We start from the raw sequence: 22522 nt of genomic DNA, 5'->3' as shown, positions 1-22522 counted from the left end.
AGATTTATGTCACAGCTTAACCAGAAATCTCATGGGGCATAGAATTTCCCTAGTTGACCACATTTTCCCACTGAGTATATCCAGAAACATCACTTGAAAAAGCAGATATGCTAATCAAAACATTGTTTGTCAAGAAAAAATGCTCTCTTTGTAAGGGTAAAAGGGGAATAACTGCAGTCTTAATTGTCCTTCTGTTTCATTATATAATTAGTGATTAAATATTCCAATTGTCTTGTAATTGTTCTAATCTTGTAGAAGACAAATGTCTGCAAGTGTTTAATGTTTGCTTTGACATAGACACAGTTGCTGAAAGGAAATTCCATTGGTTTTCTGTGCATATGAGTTCATACTTACAGTTACTCAGCAGTAGGGATTTGGAGGCTGGGAACATTCAGGAAAAAAACCCTGAGGACTCCAATTGGAAAAATTGGAATTTTACACAGTACTGAAACTTTTTTACTCATTCTAAAATAGAAAATATTTCATAGGACTTTTTAACTAAAAAAAAGTATTAATACTGACTATGTGCGTATGTGAAGTGGCTTAAAGTCTCAGCTGACTTCTGGCAATTCCAGCACGGGGTTTTCAAGGCAAGCGAGAAGCAGAGATGGTTTGCCATTGCCTTCCTCTGCAGAGTCTTTCTTGGAGGTCTCCCATCCAAGTACTGATCTTGCTTAGCTTCCAAGATCTGACGAGATCAAGCTATACCATGCTGCATTCCCTCCCTGAATACTGACTACTCTTATGTTCTTAAAGGGTTGTTGTTAGGATAACATGGGGAAGGGGGAACCATATATGCCTTGAGAATAGTGGAAGAATGGGTAAAAATGCACTACGTAGACAGATAGATTCAGTAGAGCTTATCAGCCCATTCCTGAGGGGAGGGCTGTGCCGGTGGCTGGAGGCAGAGCAGCCTCACTGCCTCCAAAGTAGGTTTTGTCCCCCCACACTGAAGCCAAAACCTTGCCCTTACTTGCAAGCCTTATGGAACCACTCCATAGGGTTCCACGGAGCTACGCCACCTCAAAAGGTGGTGTAAGTACAAGTAAGGGCAAAGGGGGCATTCCCAGGCCGAAAGGGCTTAGGAGGCCACCTAAACACGGCTCCTCCCCTGGACCGGCCCGGGAATGCCCCCAGAATGCCCCCAGGAGGACGGCGCACAGAGGTGTGCCATCTAGACACTGGCGCAAAGCTGTGCCAGCATCACTGGGCAGCACTGCCACGATCTTCTGACAAAGTGACAGTTCGTCCACAAACCCTGAAATGTAGTCGGATTCTCAAATCTGAGTAAAGTGCAATAAGAAATATCTTGTAGAAGGGATTAATTAATTAAAAAACCACAATGATATCAGTCAGGTAGGAATAATCCCCTGTGCATATGTTAAATTACAAATATTCCCAGCACCCACATAACCTGTGGAAATTGTTTCACTAAAGAAGGTGACGGCCATAGAGGTAGAGCAAAAGGGGGAAAATAAGGACTTCTGGTATTCATGCAGTTTCTAGGCAGAGGTCCAGATCTCAAAGCGTGGTCCTGATAGGCAGCAGTTTATCCAAAAAGTAATTCATAGGCAGGAGCAATAGGTGCCAAGCCTAGCTGTAGCCTGAAAGAGTGATAGGGACACAATGAATGTCCAGAGCCAGTTATCTTAAAATTCACAAGGTGGGGGTAGCCCTAGGCAAGCCAAAGTGTGTTTAGGGGACAGATTCTGACTCCACTAATTGTAGGGCCAAACGCTTGAGTTCAAAAGCAAAAGAGTTTTTTAAAAATTGTTCTGGTTTGGAAAGCAAGGAGGCAGCAAGGTGAGTTAACATATATGGCACTGGATTAGTCAAGTATGGAGGATAGAGTTTCACAATCCTAGTCGTATTTTCAAATGAGAAATGATGAAGGCAGTCTTATTTAATGCACTGCAGTGGGTTTTGAGCAGGGCGTTCAAACCAGTGCTCGCTGAGTCAGTCTGAACTAAGAATATTTTGGTTAGAAATGCTAATGCTGGTATAGTTCTTATTTGGCAGAAATGCCAGCACAGCAGGATAATTCATGTTATAGTTGGTCCTTGTTGAGTATGCGGTCCTTCATCAAGCTTAGGGAAGGGGGGTGCAGTTGTCTTCTGAGAATCTTTCTCCTTCTTTAGACTCACAGTGCAGGGTACTGCCAGCATTAATTGTGTGTTCCTTGTGCTAGACACCAGGGATAGATTGGGTGTCCTTTTGGTTTACCATCTACCCAGCCTGCCTGTCTGAGATGGATATAATCTCCCAGAGTTCTGGTGCCCACAAACTTGAGACTGCCTGAATGTTCCCATGTAGCAGCTGTTTTCTTCCCAGCAGGATCTGCTGTCAGCGCAACCCTTGTCCAAGGCATGGCTTTCCATTAAGGCTGCAAAACAGTGCTTTTGGGGTAGTCTGACCCCAGGCAGAGGGGGAATATCCATGGATGGGATACATAAGGTGATTTTAGGCTGGCTTTAACATTTTTGTACGGGTTGAGTATCCCTCATCTGGAATTAGGACCAGAAGTATTCTGTATTTTGGATCTTTCCGTATTTTGGAATATTTGCATATACATAATGAGATGTCTAGGGGATGGGACACAAGTCTAAATTCATTTATGTTTTATATACACTATGCAGATAGCCTGAATGTAATTGTAAACAATATTTTTAAATAATTTTGTGTACATTGGCCCATCAGAAAGCAAAGGTGAGAGAGGCTTGGCACACTGCTGAGGGCCTGTGAGTAATGCCTTCCTATCCGCTCAAAACATCCGGTTTTCAGGTCATTCCGGTATTTGGATATCTGGTTAAGGGATATTCAAGCTGTATCTGTTTTTAACATTTGTTTTATATATAATTTTTTTATATATATACTGTTACCTACATTAAGGCCTGAGATGCTTTGGAGAGAGACCGGCACATCAGTATTTTAAATACATAAAATATACTTTGATTAATTACTTAAGGGTTGCTGATTAAGGAGTCTCCTTGCCGGATAACGGGAGTGGCTTGCCTTCTCTCCTGATGTGTTCTTTCCTGGTCGGTACGATGACATCAGGCTTGGTCCTCTAGCTCGTTCTGCCCATTGCTGTGGAAATAGTGAGGAATGCCACTTCTTGGTCCCACATATCTAGCAGAGAAGCCTGTTCTGGCTTTAAGATGGAGGGAGAAAGAGTGAGGCTAGCAAAAATGGAGGCTTGATGGCAAAAATCTACATGTATGCCACCTACAGCCTCTTGCATTTCATAGATGAAAAAACTGCAAGCATATGTGTCTTTGATCATTCATCCATATTTATATTACTCGAATTACTGCCAAGTAATTTAGCACCATAGAGAGAAGGCCACCTATGAACATGTCTATTTATGACATTTTAGCAATACATCATACTTTTAAAAAGCATTTTATACTTTTAATTATCAGATATTTTAATATAAAATTTCAATTGACAGAATGTCAAAATATTTTCATACGTCTCATATTTTCATAATTTGATTTTTAGCAAGAAGCTACAGGTTTGCTTTCACTTTGCTAATAGTTGTGGAATCTTGCTTTTGAATATTTCAGGGCCGTAAAAGAAGCGGTTCAAAAATGTGATTAAAAATTGGCTCTGTTTTCTCACCCTTTAATTCACATATGTCATATCTTGATAACTAGCAAACAGTGAGCTCATCTGATACAACTTCCTATCCTTATGCCAAATCCCCCACAAGCATTAATCTACATCCTTTGCCAAGCAATTGTTACTGCCCAATAATTAGCTTACATTATTCCTGAGTAAATCAGGTCTTTCACCAGTGCCAGATTCATGAGAATACTTTACAGTTCCATGAGAATTCAAGCCTAATGTCCAAAAAGGGACAGTGAGGCTAAAACTCTGTTTCTGTAGGGAAATTTGCAGTGGGGAAAGCCATTAGAAACAGGGAATATGTTTTATTGTTTTTCTGACGGCTTTATGGGAAGATTGTTCTTTTATTCTTTGTGGAAATCTGCTCAGCCAAATGTTATTGCCTTTTGGAGATAGGATTATGTGAAAAGGAGAAAAAAAATCTAACAACAGATTCAAGGTTTTTAAAAATCACTGAACTTGTAACAAGTGCTGTTTTTCAGGAAAGGGAGATGATTTATGGATTAAGTGTACTGGGAAGCTGCAATTGAAATGAAAGTCACTGAAAGGTTTGCATTGTTCCAAAAGTTAATGAGAGATCGGATTTTGAAACAAAGCAATTTATGAAGAGTGTAGAGGGTGAAATAAAACCTGAACTGAAATAGCAGTAAATTATAACTTTAAAAAACCCACACAAATCAGTGTTAATTTTATTTGTAATATTCAAATTAGCAATAAAAATAGGTTGAGTGACTTTTAAACACATCTAGGTGATACAAAATAGTCTGCAACTTGTTCAGTTATTATATCTTATAATTTGGAATGTATAGAACCATGCAATGTTCTTATTACTTGATAGATGTGGTGTTAACTGGAAGATTTTGCACACACACACACACACACACACACACACACACACACACACACACACACACACATATATATATATATATATATATATATATATATATATATATATATATATATATATATATATATATATATATATATAATAGCAAATAAAGATATATATAATCTAAGTGCAAATATATATATCTTTATTTATTTCATTACACTTTTATCCCGCCCTCTCCGGCCCAAAGGCCAGGCTTAGGGTGGCTTTCTGGTATTAAGGACAAACCAAGCTAGATTTAAAAGAGAAAGTTTTATATGTTTGTACATCTTTCCTGTCCGTGTGTAAAATGGGGTCGGTGGGTGGGCTGCTTTTAACATAAAAAGAGGTCAGTTAATGAGAGGAGCTAGACTCTTCCTCCATACTCTCTGTTAAGTTAGGCACTTTTCTCCCAGCCCAGCTCACTTCCAATAATGAGCAACCATTACTGCTACTGTAATCTGCTTTAGCCCTTTGATAAATGTATTTGAACATAGCACATCTAAATATTATAAAATGAAAATAACACACAATTTAAAACTATTTGCATGGAAATGCCTTCAAATGTGATTTTTAAAATTAAAAATGGAGATAAAATGTAACAGTAATTGAAAGTAAGGTGTATATGCAAGAAAAGGCTGTAAAACAATATGTTCATTTTAAAAGGCATCATGTTAAACACATCTTCTGCCTGCCATATTGAAGAGTTACCATTAAAGTTATGTATAACCACAATCCCTGACATTTTGTGATTGACTCCACCTCCTGTGGTAGCCATTTTGTGGTTGTACCCACCACTTCTTGGCATAAATCCAAAGGCTTGAAAACCTTGGGGAACACTGCTTTAATGTATAGGTAAAATAGATGGTGGATTGTTCCCTGTGAGGTAAATCTAACATATGGGTCCAAAAAGGAAAGGTCTATTGAAACTGATATTCTATATGTTACTGTTCTAGGTCTAGGATAATTTTAAATGTAAATATATGGATTTTAATTGTAAGTTGTTTTATTGTCATTGTAACCCCCCTTGAGTCTGGCATCAGAGAGAGGAGAGCAAAAAATACTCTAAATAAATAAATAAAATAGTGTGATGCAGTATGAGGCTGCTTCATATGTTTATATATAACCTCATTTTTCTTTGTGTTATAATTATCCAGGCTACAAGGAGATAACTTGCCAGAAAGAACAGAGGATGTATCCGTTGCCTCTCAGACTCTTGAACAAGAAGTAGCAGAATCTGTTGGTAAGGTCTTAGGAAACAATATATATATATATATATCTATATTATGAAAAACCTTTTGGAAAGATCTCCAGAATTTCTTTCAATATTGATAAGGTATATTATAGGTTTAGCAAAGCTAGCTTTTTATAAATAAATAAGCTGCAATAATATAGTACCTGTATTAAAGGTAAAGGTCCCCTGTGCAAGCACTGGTCATTCCTAACCCATGGGGTAACGTCACATCCCGACGTTTTCTAGGCAGACTTTGTTTACTGGGTGGTTTGCCAGTGCCTTCCTCAGTTATCTTCCCTTTACCCCCAGCAAGCTGGGTACTCCTTTTACCGACCTCGGAAGGATGGAAGGCTGAGTCAACCTTGAGCCAGCTACCTGAAACCAACTTCCTTCGGGATTGAACTCAGGTCATGAGCAGAGTTTCAACTGCAGTACTGCAGCTTTACCACTCTGTGCCACAGGGCTCTTAGTACCTGTATTAGGACTAATTTAAACAAGAAGAATAGTAAGCAGACTTCTTCAGAGTTCAGCAGCATTCTTCATTAGACTGTATGTGAAGCAAGAAAATCAAGGGGAGGGATATTTTGGGGATCACATCAGAAATATTTGATATAGCTCCTACCTCCCTGACAAGTTTCCCAATTCCAATGTTCTTTAGTGCCATCGTTTCCAACTCATGTTGACCCTATGAATCAACAACCTCCAATTCAAAGTAGCATATGTAGAGTGTCCATTCTTACCTGTCCTTGCTCAGGTCTTGCAAACTGAGGGCTGTAGCTTCATTGATTGAGTCAATTCATCTCATGTTGGGTCTTCCTCTTTTCAACATTTCCCTAGCATTTCAACCTTTTTAACTTTTCAACTTTCCCTAGCACAGTGATGGCGAACCTTTTAGAGACTGAGTGCCCAAACTGCAACCCAAAGCCCACTTATTTATCGCAAAGTGCCAACACGGCAATTTACCTGAATACTGAGGTTTTAGTTTAGAAAAAACAACTCCTACATTAACATCTTTTGTCTTAAAAGAAAAACACAATAACAAATCTATCCCTATACCAAAAATAGCTAACACTATTAGTTAACACTAAAGAAATGGATATTCCCTGAATCAACAATCTACGGCAGTGATTCTCACCTGGGGTTCCTTTTGAATTTGCAGACCTTTTGGCCTGCTCTGAAAAAGGCATCTGAGTGCATTTCCTACCTTTGATTCACCTCTGCTGTACATGCGTTGGACCTATCTAGTCCAGCTCCTGTATCTCACAGTGGCCCACATCTATAATAAGGAGGTAGCACATACCCATCAGGGCTAGTAACCCGTGATGGACTTTTCCTCCAGAAATTTGTCCAATCCCCTCTTAAAGGCATCTAGGCTAGATGCCATCACCACATCCTGTGGAAAGGAGTTCCACAGGTTAATTACATGGTGGGTAAGTGGGTGTTCCTCTTTTAGTAGGGGATTTCACTGAAAGGTGGGAGGCACCGCAAAGCCTCTGGCCTGAGTGCTCTGCTCCCCTCCAGCTATGCCACGCTGTAAGCTATGCTCCCCTCCAACCTAGCTCCTCTCCAACCCCACCACGGGAATCACCTTCGCCACAGACTCAACAGGCTGCCATCCAAGCTGCACCCTCACGCCGCATGTGAGCCACCCGGCATGTGAGCCGCCCTGCCACATGTGACAGGGGAGGGAGGAAGTACTCCCATTGGGCTGCTGGGCAGAGGGGTGGGTGATGTGAGAAATGCCCTCAGGCGTGCATGGAGAGGGGAGCAGCCCGGCCCCGCGTCCCTCTGGCTTTTTAGTAATGAACTCAGGCAAACTGTGCTGGGGCGACGGCACGCGTGCCCACAGAGAGGGCTCTGAGTGCCCCCTTTGCACGCGTGCCATAGGTTCGCCACCACTGCCCTAGCATTTCAACCTTTTCAACTTTCCCTAGCCTTTTCCAGTGACTCTTCTCATAATATGACCAAAGTATGATAGCCTCAGTTGAGTCATTTTAGCTTCTAGAAATATGTTACTGTTCCTGAAATCGAGTGGCTAAAGAGGAGGAAGCATATCCCCAACTTGTCCATGTCGCATGTGCCCTTTAAAAGGGCTATTATTTTTAACAGGAATGACGATGTACAGGTATATCACTCACTATTTAGAGCACCCCCAGCTGGTTGGCGGCACTTCCGCCATTTAAACTTTAAAGGGATGTTATTTTCTTTTTCTTTTTTTTTTTGAAAATTTTATTGGTTTTTATATTATAAATTTTCCATGTTAACAAACAACAATATACGTAGTATTAAAAACTAAATCATAGGTAATGTTGTTATAATTGTTTAAGTGCTAAATAAAAATAAAAAATAAAGGAAAATTTATTGACTTCCCCATCACCTCCGTCCGCCTCTTAATAAAGTATTCTATCCCGTCGTGATATGGTCTGATCTTAATTATTCTTATATCTCAATTAGGTTTCAATCACATTATACTATCAATATAATTGATTACGTTTCTTTATGTTAACAATGTCATCTAGATCAGATTAAAAGGTATTCTTCCATTTTCCCCAGTCCTAGTTCATATTCACAATATTTCATCCACGCCTCCCATTCCCCCATAAATTGAACATTGTCTTTTTGATTTAAAATAGCTGTAAATTTTGCCATTTCCACCAGTTCAAACATTTTCATAGTCCAGTCTTTTTTCCCAGGAGTGTCTGTCCCTTTCCATTTTGCTGCATAAAGCAGTCTTGCAGCTGTAGTCGCGTAAATCAAAAAAGTCCTGTGTTTTAACAAATCATCAGGTATCATACTTAATAGCATCATTTCTGGTGTTTTGGGTATGTTTTTTTGTACTATTAGTCTTAATTCGTTATAAATCATATCCCAAAAATCCTTAGCTTTGTCACAAGTCCACCACATATGATAAAAAGAACCAACTTCTTTATTACATTTCCAACATTTAGGGGATGTCACTTTGTAGATCTTTGCAATCTTCTTAGGCGTTAAATGCCATCTATACATCATTTTATAGATATTTTCTTGAATTGACTGCGCATTTATTCCTTTCAGGTCTTTCGCCCATAGTCTTTCCCATTTGTTTAGGGCAATATCATGTCCCACAGTTTGAGCCCAATTAATCATTGTTGGTTTGATTATTTCCTGCTCACAATAAATTGTTAAAAGAAGATTATACATTTTAGAAATCAGTTGAGTATTATTATCTAATAGCATCCTGTGAAAAGATGATTTTTCTTTAGAAAATCCATTCTTCATATCTTGTGTAAATACTGATTTAATTTGATGATATTGAAGCCATTGTAAATCGTCTTTAAGTAACTGAAAGTCTTTTAGTGAGCTTTTCTTTCCTTCCCAGTTGATTAACTCTTGGTAGGTGATAAATTTATCCAATCTAAGTGGGCGTAATGTCAGCATTTCTTGAGGTGATATCCACATCGGTGTTACTGGTTCAAGAATATGTTTATATCTCATCCATATATGAAATAAGGAGGACCTGATTATATGGTTACGAAATGATGCTTGTATCTTAATTTTACCATACCATAAATAGCCATGCCATCCACTTATATTGTTAAAACCTTCAAGATCTAACAAACGCGAATTGGATAAGTTCATCCAGTCCTTTAGCCATACTAAAGCGGCCACTTCAGCATAAAGTTGAAAGTTAGGTAGTGCTAAACCTCCTCTAACTTTAGAGTCCACCAGATGTTTATAAGCAATCCTCGGTTTTTTCCCTTGCCAGATGAAATTTAATACGTCTTTCCTCCAGGTATCAAAGTATTTAACATGCGATATTATAGGCAAATTTTGGAATAAGAAGAGCATCCTTGGTAAAATGTTCATTTGGATTGTTGATATACGTCCCAAAAGTGACAATTTTTTATTTGACCAAATGATCATATCAGTTTTTATTTTGTCCCATAGTTTAAGATAGTTATTGGTTATCAAGTCTTTATTCTTTGCAGAGATCCAGATTCCCAAATATTTGATCTTATTAGCCTTCTCCCAACCTGTGTATGATATAAATTCCTGTTGTTCTGTTTCTGATAAATTCTTAAATATTGTCTTTGTTTTTTCTTGGTTAACTTTAAATCCCGATACATTTCCAAAATCGTCCAAAGTTTCCAACAATATCTTCATTGATTGTGTTGGATTCTCCAAGATTAACAGAAGATCATCCGCGAATGCTCTCAGTTTGAATTCATGTTTTTTAATTTTTAATCCGTGAATGTCCTCCATACTCCTTAGCTTACAGCATAGTGATTCCAACACCAACAAAAATAATAATGGAGACAAAGGACATCCTTGTCTGGTTCCTTTCTTGATTGCGCAGTTGTCAGACATCGATTCATTCACCAGAATTTTTGCCTGTTGGGATGTATATATGGCCGATATACCTCTCGAGAAACGGTCTCCAAAATTTAATTTTTCCAATATCTTTTTCATAAAGTCCCATGAGACCATATCAAAGGCTTTCTCTGCATCCAAAAATACAAAGGCCGCCATTTGTTGAATATTCTGGTCATAATATTCCAATGAATCTAATAAAACTCTTATATTATCTTTAATTTGCCTTCCTGGAACAAAACCTGCTTGGTCTTCATGTATAAGGTCCTTAATAAAATGCTTTATCCTATTCGATAAGACTGAAGCATAAATCTTATAATCCACATTTAACAGCGAGATAGGTCTATAATTTGAAGTTTTTTCTGGATCTCTTCCTTCCTTAGGTATCAATGATATAAATGCATGTGACCAAGTCTCTGGGGATGCTCCCTTATCCAAAATTGTATTACAAAGTAATACAAAAAAGTTCACTAAATTGTCACTAAATGTTTTATAAAATAGTGCAGTAATTCCATCTGGTCCTGGTGTTTTGTCCGTTTTTTGTTTCATTATTGCTTCTTGTATTTCGTCCTTTGTAATTGGTGCATCTATCCATTCTTGTTGGGGCTTTGAAAGGACATTCATCTGTATTGAATTTAAAAACTTGTCTATTTTCTTTTTTGATATAACTTAGTATAGAATGAAACAAATTCTTTTTGTATATCCGTAGTTGTATAAACTGGTCCTTTAGCGGATTGAATTTTTGTTATAATCTTCTTTTGAAATAAGTCTTTCAGTTGGGTCGCCAAAAATTTTCCAGGTTTATTAGCATGTTCAAAGTATTTTTGTTTAGCGGATTTTAAATTTTTGTTCATTTCCTCCATTATTATCAAATTTAATTGGTGTTTAGATACAGAAATCTTCATTTGTATGTCATTTTTCTCTTCTTCATGTAAGGCCATAACCAGTTTTTGCTCCAAATTTTGTAGATCCCAAAGTATATTATTGGTAAATTGTAGTTGAGTTTTCTTCCAGGCCGTGTGTTTCTGTATCATAAATCCTCTTAGAACAGCTTTAAATGCATCCCAAACTGTATTCAGCAAAGTTTCCCCATTAAGGTTAATTTCAAAGAAATCTTTAATTAAGTCCTGTAGTTCTTTTTGAATCTTGTTATCCTTTAAAAGTTTATCATTTAGTCGCCATCTAAATGCTTGTTTATTGTTCCATTCAAATGTAACTGGATTATGATCAGAAAAAGTTCTTGGTACAATTTGGATTTTACGTAGTTGCGTGAAAATAGATTTACTAGCCCATATCATGTCTATTCTGGAGTGTGATTCGTGTCTCGCTGAATAAAAAGTATATTCTTTAGCCGTTGTATTAATTGTTCTCCAGATGTCTTGTATTTCCAATTCTGAAGCCATGGTGAAGAAAGTTTTAGGTAAACATCCTTCGTTTTCGTCTTTTGCTTTTGATTTTTTATCCAAAATTGGGAGAGTAACACCATTGAAATCGCCCATCAAAAGAATCTGATCATTTGCATACTGAGAAATCAGTTCATGTAGTTGTCCATAAAATTTAGCTTTTCCTTCGTTAGGTGCATATATTCCTACTACAATCGTCTTTTGCCCCAATATTTTGGTCTTGATAATTACAATTCTCCCTTCATTGTCTTTGTACAATAGTTCAAGACTAAGGCTAGAATGAGCATATATCACAACTCCCTTTGTTTTTGTTTTAGCCGATGCAACAAATGCTTGTCCAAGCATTTGCCTATCCAGGTATTTTTTGTGTTTTGTTGCTATATGAGTCTCTTGCAGACAAATTAGGGAGTATTTGTATTTCTGTAAATATTTAAAAATTCTTGCCCGTTTGGTTTTTTCATTCAAACCATTCACATTCCAAGAAATTACTTTTGCCATGATGTAGTAATTATTGAAGCAAAATATTCAGTCTATAACACAGTGCCTCCTTCTGCTCCCTGTGGTTCTTCTTCTTCTTCCTCTTCCTTTTGTTCCAGGGTTAGTCCTTTAAGCTCTGTCTTGTATTTCCTCAGAAATTTTCCCACATCCGATGGGGATAAGATTGTCATTTTCATTTCTTTGTAGGTGAAAGCCAAGCCCTGTGGCATAATCCAACGATATTTGATACCATTAGCTTTCAAAACAGACACAAATTCTTTGTAATTATTCCTCTGTGAGAGTAAATGTCTTGGTATGTCCTTTAATAATATTAGAGGAATATCTCCTGCTGAAACCGGACTGTCATAGTGGATCTTCATGATCCTGTCCTTGATCCTAGTGTCATAAAAAACAATCATGAGATCTCTTGGTTTAGATCTTTTCATTCTAGCAGGTAATGGTATTCTGTAAACTCTGTTGATGGCTTGGTTCAATTCTTGTTCTTCTATTTGAAATAAGTATGCCAGATTTGGGACTACAGTTTCTTTGTTGTCTCCCATCATATCTGGAAAATTGCGCAGACGAAGGTTGGTTTCTCTAACTCTCATCTCCATCATTGCTATCTGATCTTTAACAGCTGTCTGATTAGTTTGTATTGTTTCAATCTGCTTCTCTTGGCTTGCTAATTTTTTCTTTGTATTCTTGTGTTCTTCCATCACTTTCTTAACTGATGAATCCATTGCTTGCATGTCCATCTTCATAGTATTCATTTGGGTCTTTACAACCTTAAGGTCTTCTGTAACCACATCTAGCTTTTGGTTAATAGCTTGAGATGCTTGGCCAAGATTTGTCATCATAGCAGTCAGCTGTGTCATTTGTGTAGACATCTGTTCAAACAGTTTAGTTGTTGCCTCTGTTTGCTTGGCTAACATGTCTTGCAATTTCTTTTCCATGGTTAAGGTTTGTGTCGCTTCTTTCAGTTTTGTATAGGCAGGGCTATGTAATGAGCCAGAACGGGGTCGGAATGCAGACATTTACATTGAAGTAAGGCTGGTAAAATACATGTCCTCAATCAGGACCCTCTGATTAGTTGTTGATAGAAAATGTTTCAATGATCAGCTTAATAACTTTTTCGCTTTAAAAAGACCCCTATTTCACTTTAAAACAGCTTTTTAAAGTTTTGAAATACCAGCGAGTTTTGCGGCCGCTCTAGGTCAGATCAATCAGGAAGTATACCGGAAGTTGATTTCACCGTGGACCTTCTACCGCCTCTTCTCGATGGTTGTTCCCTTCAGGAACTATTTCTATGTTACTCGAGTGCGACGTGTATCCGGTCCTACGAGTTGCTTCCTGTTGTTGTAAGCCAGATGATAGAGAGGGTGGTATAGAGGGTCTTCCGGGTTAAGGAGTTCCTTGCTGCAAACGTGGCTGGAGGACCCCCTTTTTTTCTTTTCTTCTTCCACCGGAAGAAAGAAGTTCACCTTCCCCTTCCCTCAAAAGTACTTCTCATTGGTGGAAATTTTAGTCCATCTTATAAGCGTCTTTCTAGCTCTTTGTTTTAGTTTAAGCTGATCAACTTGATAAGGCTCCTGCCTCTAATCCTGATGGATTTTATAGGTAAAACTTATCCAGTTCGATTAAGGGAGGGACAAGGATGCTGGAAATGTCTTCATCTACCCCCCGGTTATTCAGTAACATCAGTAAAAGACGAAGGGTTCTTGCGTACTCACTTGAGCGTCTAGAGGTGAGGTTCTTATCTTAAAGTAGTCCTTATGGTGGTTATAAGGTGGTGGAGGGTAGAGCCTTATGCCGAAGTTGCGTTTTGGCGATTTCTTCCCTAGGTGCCCTCGCAGGACCGGCGTCCAAAACTCCGAGGGACTTAAAAAAGCTCCCTCAGAGTATTTGGGAGGTCAAACTGCTTTTGCGGGCTGCAGGGAGTTCCTGCTATCCGACCCACTTGCAAGGATCGGGTTGGGATGCATATAGCATCCCAAGATTAACGCAAACTTGGATTTCTCCCAGGACAGCCTGGGGAGACGTGGCACTCACCCCAGCAGCAGCACCGGAAGTCCTAAAGGGATGTTATTTTCAACAGGGGTAGACCTGATCTCCAATTTAAAATAATGGTCATTTAAAATTTAAAGGGCAGATGTGCAACCAACTAGCTAAGGACACTTCTTTTCCCTCCGTCCCCCGTTTTACTTCCTTGTCAGGAAGGGCTCAACCAAGGAATTCTTGGATAATTAACCAAGTTCTTCTCCAGCAGTAACATGCCCTAGAGCTTACTGGGTCCCACAAATCTCACACAAAGAAGAGCAGAAGCAAAGAAGAATAGCACAATGGTTGTCCTTAACTAGCAACTAGAGATTGATACTAGATGGTGCATTAAGTGTAGTACCATGAGATTTATTTTCTTGTGATGCTTGTTTTAGATCTAAATGATAGGGGTGAGGCAGACCTAATTTTGTCCAGGGACCCCTGCTGGCTCTCAGCAGCCTGGGTTAGGGGAGGAGTTCAAACTCTGTGAAGATTAGCTGGGCAGAAGGACAGATGAGAAACAAAACGAAAGACCAGAAGTCAGCAGGTGTCACTGGTTAGCAATTTTGAGGGACAATTTCTTAGTTTGCTGTTATCTCTGTTTGAGCATCTGTAGCTCTCCATTCAGAGGAGACAATAATAATAAAAAAATAAAAGAAATACATTTCTGTAATGTATTGAAGATACTTCCGTATATGTTTGTTTAAAATGCTTATGGTTTGCCTATCTCCTGACAATGGGACCAACCATAGCTTACAACAGAAGGTTAATACCACAAGACATAACAGTAAGAATCCAAAATAATAGGCTATCCATTGTGCTAGTGTATATAAAAGTAGTTTTCTTTAACTTTTACACAGAAACTTAAAGAACCAATAACAGTGATTGTATTATAAGCTCATATCTCAGTTATGTTAAGATTTCATCAGATCATGATAATGATGGGAAAGAAGTTCAGTTCATCAGTCACTTTTCATTATTATTTAAGTTTATTTTTCTTCTCATGGCTGTCACTTTTGTTCCCACTGAATGCCCTACTGAGGCAAGACTACATCATGTGGAAGCTGCTGGTGTAAATATTCTTTCCGAAGACACCAGCACAATGCTGAGGCTTGGCAGAATTACAGTGCTTATCTCTACTTTTTGCATAATGATGTATCACTTGGTTAGTAGGCACAATGCTATTAAACCCAAAATACCTCTCCTGTGGCAGTGTGTTCATTATTAATTAGCTAAAAAGCCTGAACTCACCATACTTATTAAAAAGATAAGTGCTTAATTAGAGAACAGATGGCAATGATGGAAAAGGTTTTTCTACTTTCAAACTCAGATTCAGGTCAGATAATGCAAGAATTCAAGGTCCCATTGCATCTATTACAGGTTTACAGTGTGTTATCTCTGATGTCATTTGCTGTAAAATGGGAACATCTAGCCGTCAATATTGAGACTTAGAGGTCCAATATGAGTATTTCCATATGAACTATTCATTTGTCATATATTTGTACTAAAGATCTTATGTTAGTCAGCACTGTTACTGAGTCTATTTTCATTGATTCATTTTTCTGTCTTTTTAAACAATATTTGTGTAATTGGAGGACTGGCGGGGAAGATGGCAGACAGGTGAGATAGCAAAGACTATCCGCCTGCTACCCCTTCCAGTTGGAGGATCTCTAGCCAGCCTCGAAGATCCAGTGGTTCAGAAATATTTTTCTGAATCACCTCCCATTAGATTGGGGTCCATGAGTCCTGAGCTTTTGCATTAGAATATCAATGCTGAGCTAACATAACCATTTTCTGTTGACTTTTCTGTAATACTTTTGTGTGATAAATGATCTTGTGAACACACTTGAATGTGATGAATAAGGGGTTGTCATCCTCAAAAATGTTTGACAGTCTAAGATTTTTCAGTATGTAGTACATCTCACATTCACTGTCATTTTCACATGAACACATGAAGCTGCCTTATGCTGAATCAGACCCCTGGTCGATCAAAGTCAGTATTGCCTACTCAGATGGGCAACGGCTCTCCAGTGTCTCAAGTAGAGGTCTTTCACATCACCTATTTGCCTGGCTCCTTTAACTGGAGATGCCGAGGATTGAACCTGGGACCTTGTGCATGCCAAGCAGATACTCTACTATTGAGCAACAACCCCTCCCCAGTCATATTCAGCCAGTGTGGTGTAGAGGTTTAGAGGGGTGGATTCTAATCTGGAGAACTGGATTTGATTCCCCACTCCTCCTCATAAAACCTGCTGGGTGACCGTGGGCCAGTCACAGTTCTCTCAGAATGTTCTCAGCCCCACCTACCTCACAAGGTGCCTGTTGTGGCAAGAGAATGGGATTGTGATTGTAAACTGCTTTGAGACTTCTTAAGGTATAGAAAAGTGGGGTATAAAAACTAACTCTTCTTCTATTTTGGGGAGAGTTCACTGCAGACTTTCTTGTATCAATAAGTGCAAGTTCATGCACATTTGAAAATATCAGGATAGACTAGAAAAAAGTAGATATTGGGTCAACATATCCAGAAAAAAATGTAAAGAATTTGTACAAATAATTTCTTAGGAAAAAAAAAATCTGATTTTCGGTTGTCATAATTTAAAGATTCTATAGTTAACTGAGCAGGCGCTTCCAAGTCTGAAGTCTTAAGATGTCAACAGTAATATTTCAACTGGACAAAGTTAGTATTTCACCAGATTCATATGCTGATGAATCTTCAAAAGAAAAACGAAAAGTAACGGCATAACTAGACATTTTCAAAGCCATGGTGCTGTGGTTGCTCCATGTCTTTTTTTCTTTGTCTCTCGTCCTTTGGATAAACATGCATACAATCGCTTGGGTCCTGTCTAAAATTTCTACAATGGAAGAGATGGAATTTTTGCTGATTCTTCCCTCCCACAGCAGGACCACCCCCCCTCACATATGCACTATTTCTGAGAGTCCCTCTTCCCTTAGAAGCAGCATTTGGGGCTGCAGTGGGAAGGATGAGGAGGGGAAGTTGTATTCCATAAGGGAGAAATTCTTCCATCATTGGAAATTTTACGTAAGAACTAAACTTATGTCATCACACTGCATTGCTCCTCTAACAACAACATCATTGTTGGGTGTAGGGAACAAGTGGGAGCAGAGCAGTAGCAGCTCTCAGATTAATGTCTGTCATCTCATTTTTCAGCAAATTATGAGATAGTCTACTGGTGAACTTTCTTTCTGCATCTGACAGTTACAAGACAGAAATAACATGTTATTTCCTGTGTTACTTCTGTCTTAAGGTTATAATAAGTAAAATATAATGTTAATTATTCTTCATTGGAATTGGTGAACATATGGATTTTTTTATTCTTTGGAACAGCATCAGTGCCCGGAACAGAAATCTTAATGGAGAGCACTGATGAACTGGAGAATGTGCCCCAAGCAACAGAACAGGTAAGAATGGACACTCTACATATGCTACTTTGAATTGCATGGAAGAGAAATGTAATAACATTAAAGAAATAATGTTAAATAAACAGTATTTTCTTATGAGCAAACTCCCAGTTTATTTACATTAACTTGTTGAGATAGTATATTTGGCACTGAAAAGCATATTGCTCAATTCATACCTTCCTCATAAATATCATGGCAATTAATTATCAATATTTAGATTAAGAATTTACTTTAAATATTGCTAGAGTTTAACAGTTTCTAATTTAATTTGATGCATGTGTATAAAGGGCCGTCAAGTCACAGCCGACGTGATGTCTCCATGGGATTTTCAAGGCAAATGAATAAGCAGAGATGGTTTGCCACCGCCTTCCTCTGCAAAGTCATCTTTGATGGTCTCCCATCCAAGTAGCAACCCTTAAGTAGATACAAAACTAAGGACTTCTGAAGCCCATTAATGTACTTGTGGAAGAATTAGACTTATGCTTAACTCTGGGATTGGAATCAATTCGATTTAAAAGAGCTGAGTTGGTTGGATCACACTCATTGTTTCAAATAGCACACATATAGTGATGGTAATTTCTGAATCATATGGATTCACGTAATTATTTTCGTTGGCTTAGTAACAGTGACAGAGCACTCCTTAGAAGTTACATCCTTCTAAGCACATTGACTTCAGTGAATTTTGAAGAGTGTAACTTTGCATAGGTTGTTACTGTGAGAGAAAAAGAACTTTGTGTCTTGATCTCTGCAGATGTTTTGTTACAACCAAGAAAGCAATATTTAATGGCACATCTTGCGCTGATTTGGTCCTCCCTTGATTTACAGAAACTCAATCAAATATAACAGTGTTCATTTCTTAGAATGGGCTTTCAGAACCCATAACTTCCTCACAGTTGTTAACACCAGTAAAAAACCTATGTTTTTGTGAACTTTGGCCATAATTCACATTAGGTCAATAAAAGTCATTTTATATTGAACATTAAAAAAAACAAAATTTGTATTTCCAAGAAATGCTTCTTTGGGCATGGTATAAAAATGAATAACTTATCACTTGCTAAATGTACATTCATCTCATGATTTGTTTACAACGATAGTATGCTTCATTCTAATCTATCCGAAGTCACACATTGTACGGCGAGGCAGATTATACTGTTTGTTTGTATTTTTTTGGTTTGTAATTACAGTTCAAAGCTTTCATTTATCTGATGAACAATTCTTTTTCTACCAAAAATAATGAGTGTAATGCTCCACTATTCTTCACTTGTCAGCACATGAATAACATATCCTCCTTAGCTTTACCATCTGTGCCTTTTCTTCTTTTAGTTGTCTTTTACCTTTTAATTGTTGTTTGGCATGCATGCTTTTGTTTCCTTGATCCACTTTCATCTTACGTGAAAAATGCTATCAATACAATACCCTGCTTTCAGACCTTCTCTGAAATTAAGAAAATAACATTTTCATTTTCAGCACCTTATGTTTTTTAAAATAGTTCTAGACCTTCATACATTTATCTGCATACGTTATATATATATAATTTTTGCAACTGATTTTCCCCCTTCCTCAAGATTTTTGAATACATTTGCTAAACTTCAGCTGTCAGAAAATGAAGGGCTGAAACGAGTTGCGAGTAACTTGTTATCTTGGTGAACTTGGGACAGAGTAGAAGATTATACAAAATTGATCAAAAATGTAGAGATAAGCAAATAATTCTTGTCATACTAGAATGCAAATCTCATTTAACCTGCATCAGATTGTCCAGTTGTGGCATATACGGTACTTTTTTTCTTTATTAAAATATTTATTCCCTGCTTTTTCCACCATACACAGTGGCTTTAAGCCACTTACAAAAACAGTATTTTTATCTTTGTACAGTGCTTGGCTAACTGTTTTGTAAATTGCTTTGAGTCAATGTGGATGCTGGGATTGGAAAAACAATCCAACAACCCTGTAGTCAGTTCTCCAAAATCCATTTGTTCCCAGTGGATTAGTCCTGTATTGAAAAAAAATTCTGTTCAAGATGTGCAGAACTCAGATTTGAGGTGCCATTTGACTTAGTTCCTGTAGACTTTGAATTTATGTGAAGTATCTTGCTGTGAGTGGAGGGAAGCCACCTGTAATGGAATCTGTACTGGAGAGAAAAAATATATATATAGAGTGACTTCTTTTACAGGAATGGAAGTGAGAGAATGGACCCATAAATAACTCACAGATTTCAGCTGCTTCTGTTGATGCAAGTCTTACCATCAACATTCTATAGATTCATTGCTGGGCCTGAATGTCATGTTGGGGCTGTAGCCAGGAATACTTTTCATCAGTTCCATCTCAAAACCTGTGGCCCAAATTACAGAATCGCTGCAGCAGCTTTCTGGCCTGTAGTAGACTTCAGTGGATAATTTATGGTGTTAGTCATCACCTATGCATCCCTAAATAGCTTAGTTTCTATATGCTTAACAAACATATATAATTCCTGTATTTCATCTTGCCCCTGAAAATCTGCTGAACCTTACCTATTCTATATGTGGACATGAGTGAAGGAAAATGTATGCACCCATTCCAACCTCTCAGTATTAAAAGAAAAAAAATCAAAAGATATCTCCAAACATTTTTATAGATTAAATGCAGATTTTTTCACTTTATATGTTGTGAAGTATATATTGGTTACTTCCTAGTTTATCAATCCTTACATTAATATAATTGATTAATTAATCAATTAACATAATGGATAGATGCAGGAGATCTGCATATGCGGTGGGGCCTTTTACTATATGGCCGTCTTCCTCTCTTCCTGCATGTTTTATCCCCAGTATTTATTTAGCGCCATCAGGCAATTGACACAGGAACCTTAGCAAAGCAGGCTAGCCTATGCCTCAAGGAGACAACAGAATGGGAAGAGATCTAAGGGAAAGAAAGGGTGAATGTAAGAAGATGCAATTGGATGCCTTTGGATTTAATTTCAAATGAAGATGAGGTCTGAAGCATGGGCCACAGCCTTCACAGAAAGATGTATTTAGAGAGAGAATATGAATGCAGAAAATCCATATGTTCTATGTATCTATCTCATTGTGGCTTTAGTTCTAAGAAAACTTTCATGTGAGTGAGCCCTACTAAATAAAATATGACTTACTTCTGAGGAGACCTGCTTAGAATTGCCCCTGTAATACAGCTTTTATCTGTAAAAATGCTTATGATATTTGCACCTGTGATTTTTTAAAAACATAACCCCCCATATAGAGAGTTGTTTTCTGTATGCAGTATTACACATAAGTATTTGTGCAGATTTTCTCCTCTTTGCAATAGCCTAAATCATGATTGAGTGAGGACTAGTTCAGTATGCTTTTGGCGTAAAAGACTGCTGGCATGCTGCCATGCCAAGAAGAAAGCTTGTAATTTCAATTACATGGAATTTCAAGTAGAACGGACCCTAATGATGGACACAGGGATCAAAACATAGCTGCCAATACTGCAACAAGACTCTGAGGAGGATTATTACTTTTAGATTACATATAGAAAAGTTGACTAGCTCACACCATGTGCCTGAACTAATTATGGAGGCAAAAAGACTGAACAGTTGGAAAAATCTAATTGAAAAAATGAATTTGGTGGGAAGAACTCTGCATAGAGAACATTGCATAAACACATTAGTTGCTGGAAGAGCAATCGTCCTTATGTAATTGGAAAAGGATTAATAAAAGAGACAGATTTCAGGAAAAGTTGAAATAATTAGATACGTTTCCATTTCAACATGGATATGAATTGTAAAACTGCTTACCTATGAATAGATTTGTTTGAGATGGAATTATTTCATAAAGCTGGTGCAAACTTTCACCAGAAATTTGTACAACACAAAGTTCAATCTATTATTTACCTGTAATATCTGGTTGCGAAGGTTTTAAAAATAAGTATACCTGCTGATTTTCAGCTTTCTATTTGTTTGTTTATATACTAGTTTTACTAGTTTTATCCCAAATAAGGGACCCACAAATTAACAGAAACAAATAGAAGGCTTGAATGCAGAACACGCCTTTCTCTCTCACTGTTGTTTGGTCAATGTAAACTTTATTTAGGGAGGAACCCTAAGCATTTTATTCAGAAGATATTATTCCACCAAAGTGTTCTTATTATTGTAGCCTTCATTGCTTTTTAACCTAGTGTTTTAGTTGTTTTCTTTCTGACGTTAATTGAACTTCATGTACTTTGAAAACCAGAGATATTTTTTGGCCATGTCTATGCGAGATACTCTCTAGAGCAGTGGTTCCCAAAGTGGGCAGTACCAGCCCCCTGGGGGGCGGTGGGATTACCTAGGGGGGACTAAGAGGCAAGGGGGCAGCAGGGGGGTGCTAGAGGTGGGCCCCTTTAACTGTGTTGTTCACTAATTTACAATAGATCTAGCTATGGCACCATGCTGGCAAATTTGGTGGAAACTATCAGAATTTTTTTTCCAGACTTTGAAGAGCTGATACCACTGGATCAAGTTCATCAGTTTTGTTGAATAAATTTCACCTAAAAAGTTTTAATTTGATTTTGAATAGATGTGCAATTAATTTTTACTGTTTTTAAATTTTATTGTTTTGAATAATGCTCTTTATAGGGTAGGGTAAGGGGGTGCTGGGGTTGAGTTTGTGGAACCAAGGGGGCGGTGGCCCAAAATGTTTGGGAACCATTGCTCTAAAGGAAAGGATTCCTGAAATCTTTGATCAAAAATTTCTTATGTGAGAAACAATGTAGGTAAAGGTAGTCCCTTGTGCAAGCACTGGGTCCTTACTGACCCATGGGGTAACATCATATCACGACGTATACTAGGCAGACTATGTTTATGGGATAGATTGCCATTGCTTCCCCCAGTTGTTTAGATTTTATCCTCAGCAAGCCGGGTACTCATTTTACCGACCTCGGAAAGATGGAAGGCTGAGTCAACCTTGAGCCAGCTACCTGAAACTGATTTCCGTCAGGATCGAACTCAGGTTGTGAGCAAAGCTTTGACAGCAGTACTGCAGTTTACCACTCTGTTCCATGGGGCTCTTTGAGAAACAGTGTATTTATTGCAAATATATTTATGCCCTCCTGTGGTGCATAAGCAGGGTTCTTTGTACACCACTACTGCTG

At 38.0% G+C, this 22522-nt stretch overlaps 1 protein-coding gene across 1 annotated transcript in view; it reads left to right on the top strand.

Annotated features, from left to right (window-relative positions):
* C8H8orf34 (chromosome 8 C8orf34 homolog) overlaps positions 1-22522 on the top strand; it is a 97734-nt gene that overhangs the window by 50557 nt on the left and 24655 nt on the right. Inside the window, 2 exon segments of the mRNA XM_056854905.1 lie at positions 5656-5741; positions 17346-17419. Coding sequence (XP_056710883.1) covers positions 5656-5741; positions 17346-17419 — 160 coding nt within the window.

The sequence above is a fragment of the Euleptes europaea genome, chromosome 8, assembly GCF_029931775.1.
Source record: "Euleptes europaea isolate rEulEur1 chromosome 8, rEulEur1.hap1, whole genome shotgun sequence".
Lineage (NCBI taxonomy): Eukaryota > Metazoa > Chordata > Lepidosauria > Squamata > Sphaerodactylidae > Euleptes > Euleptes europaea.
This window is presented reverse-complemented; position numbering and strand designations above follow the sequence as displayed.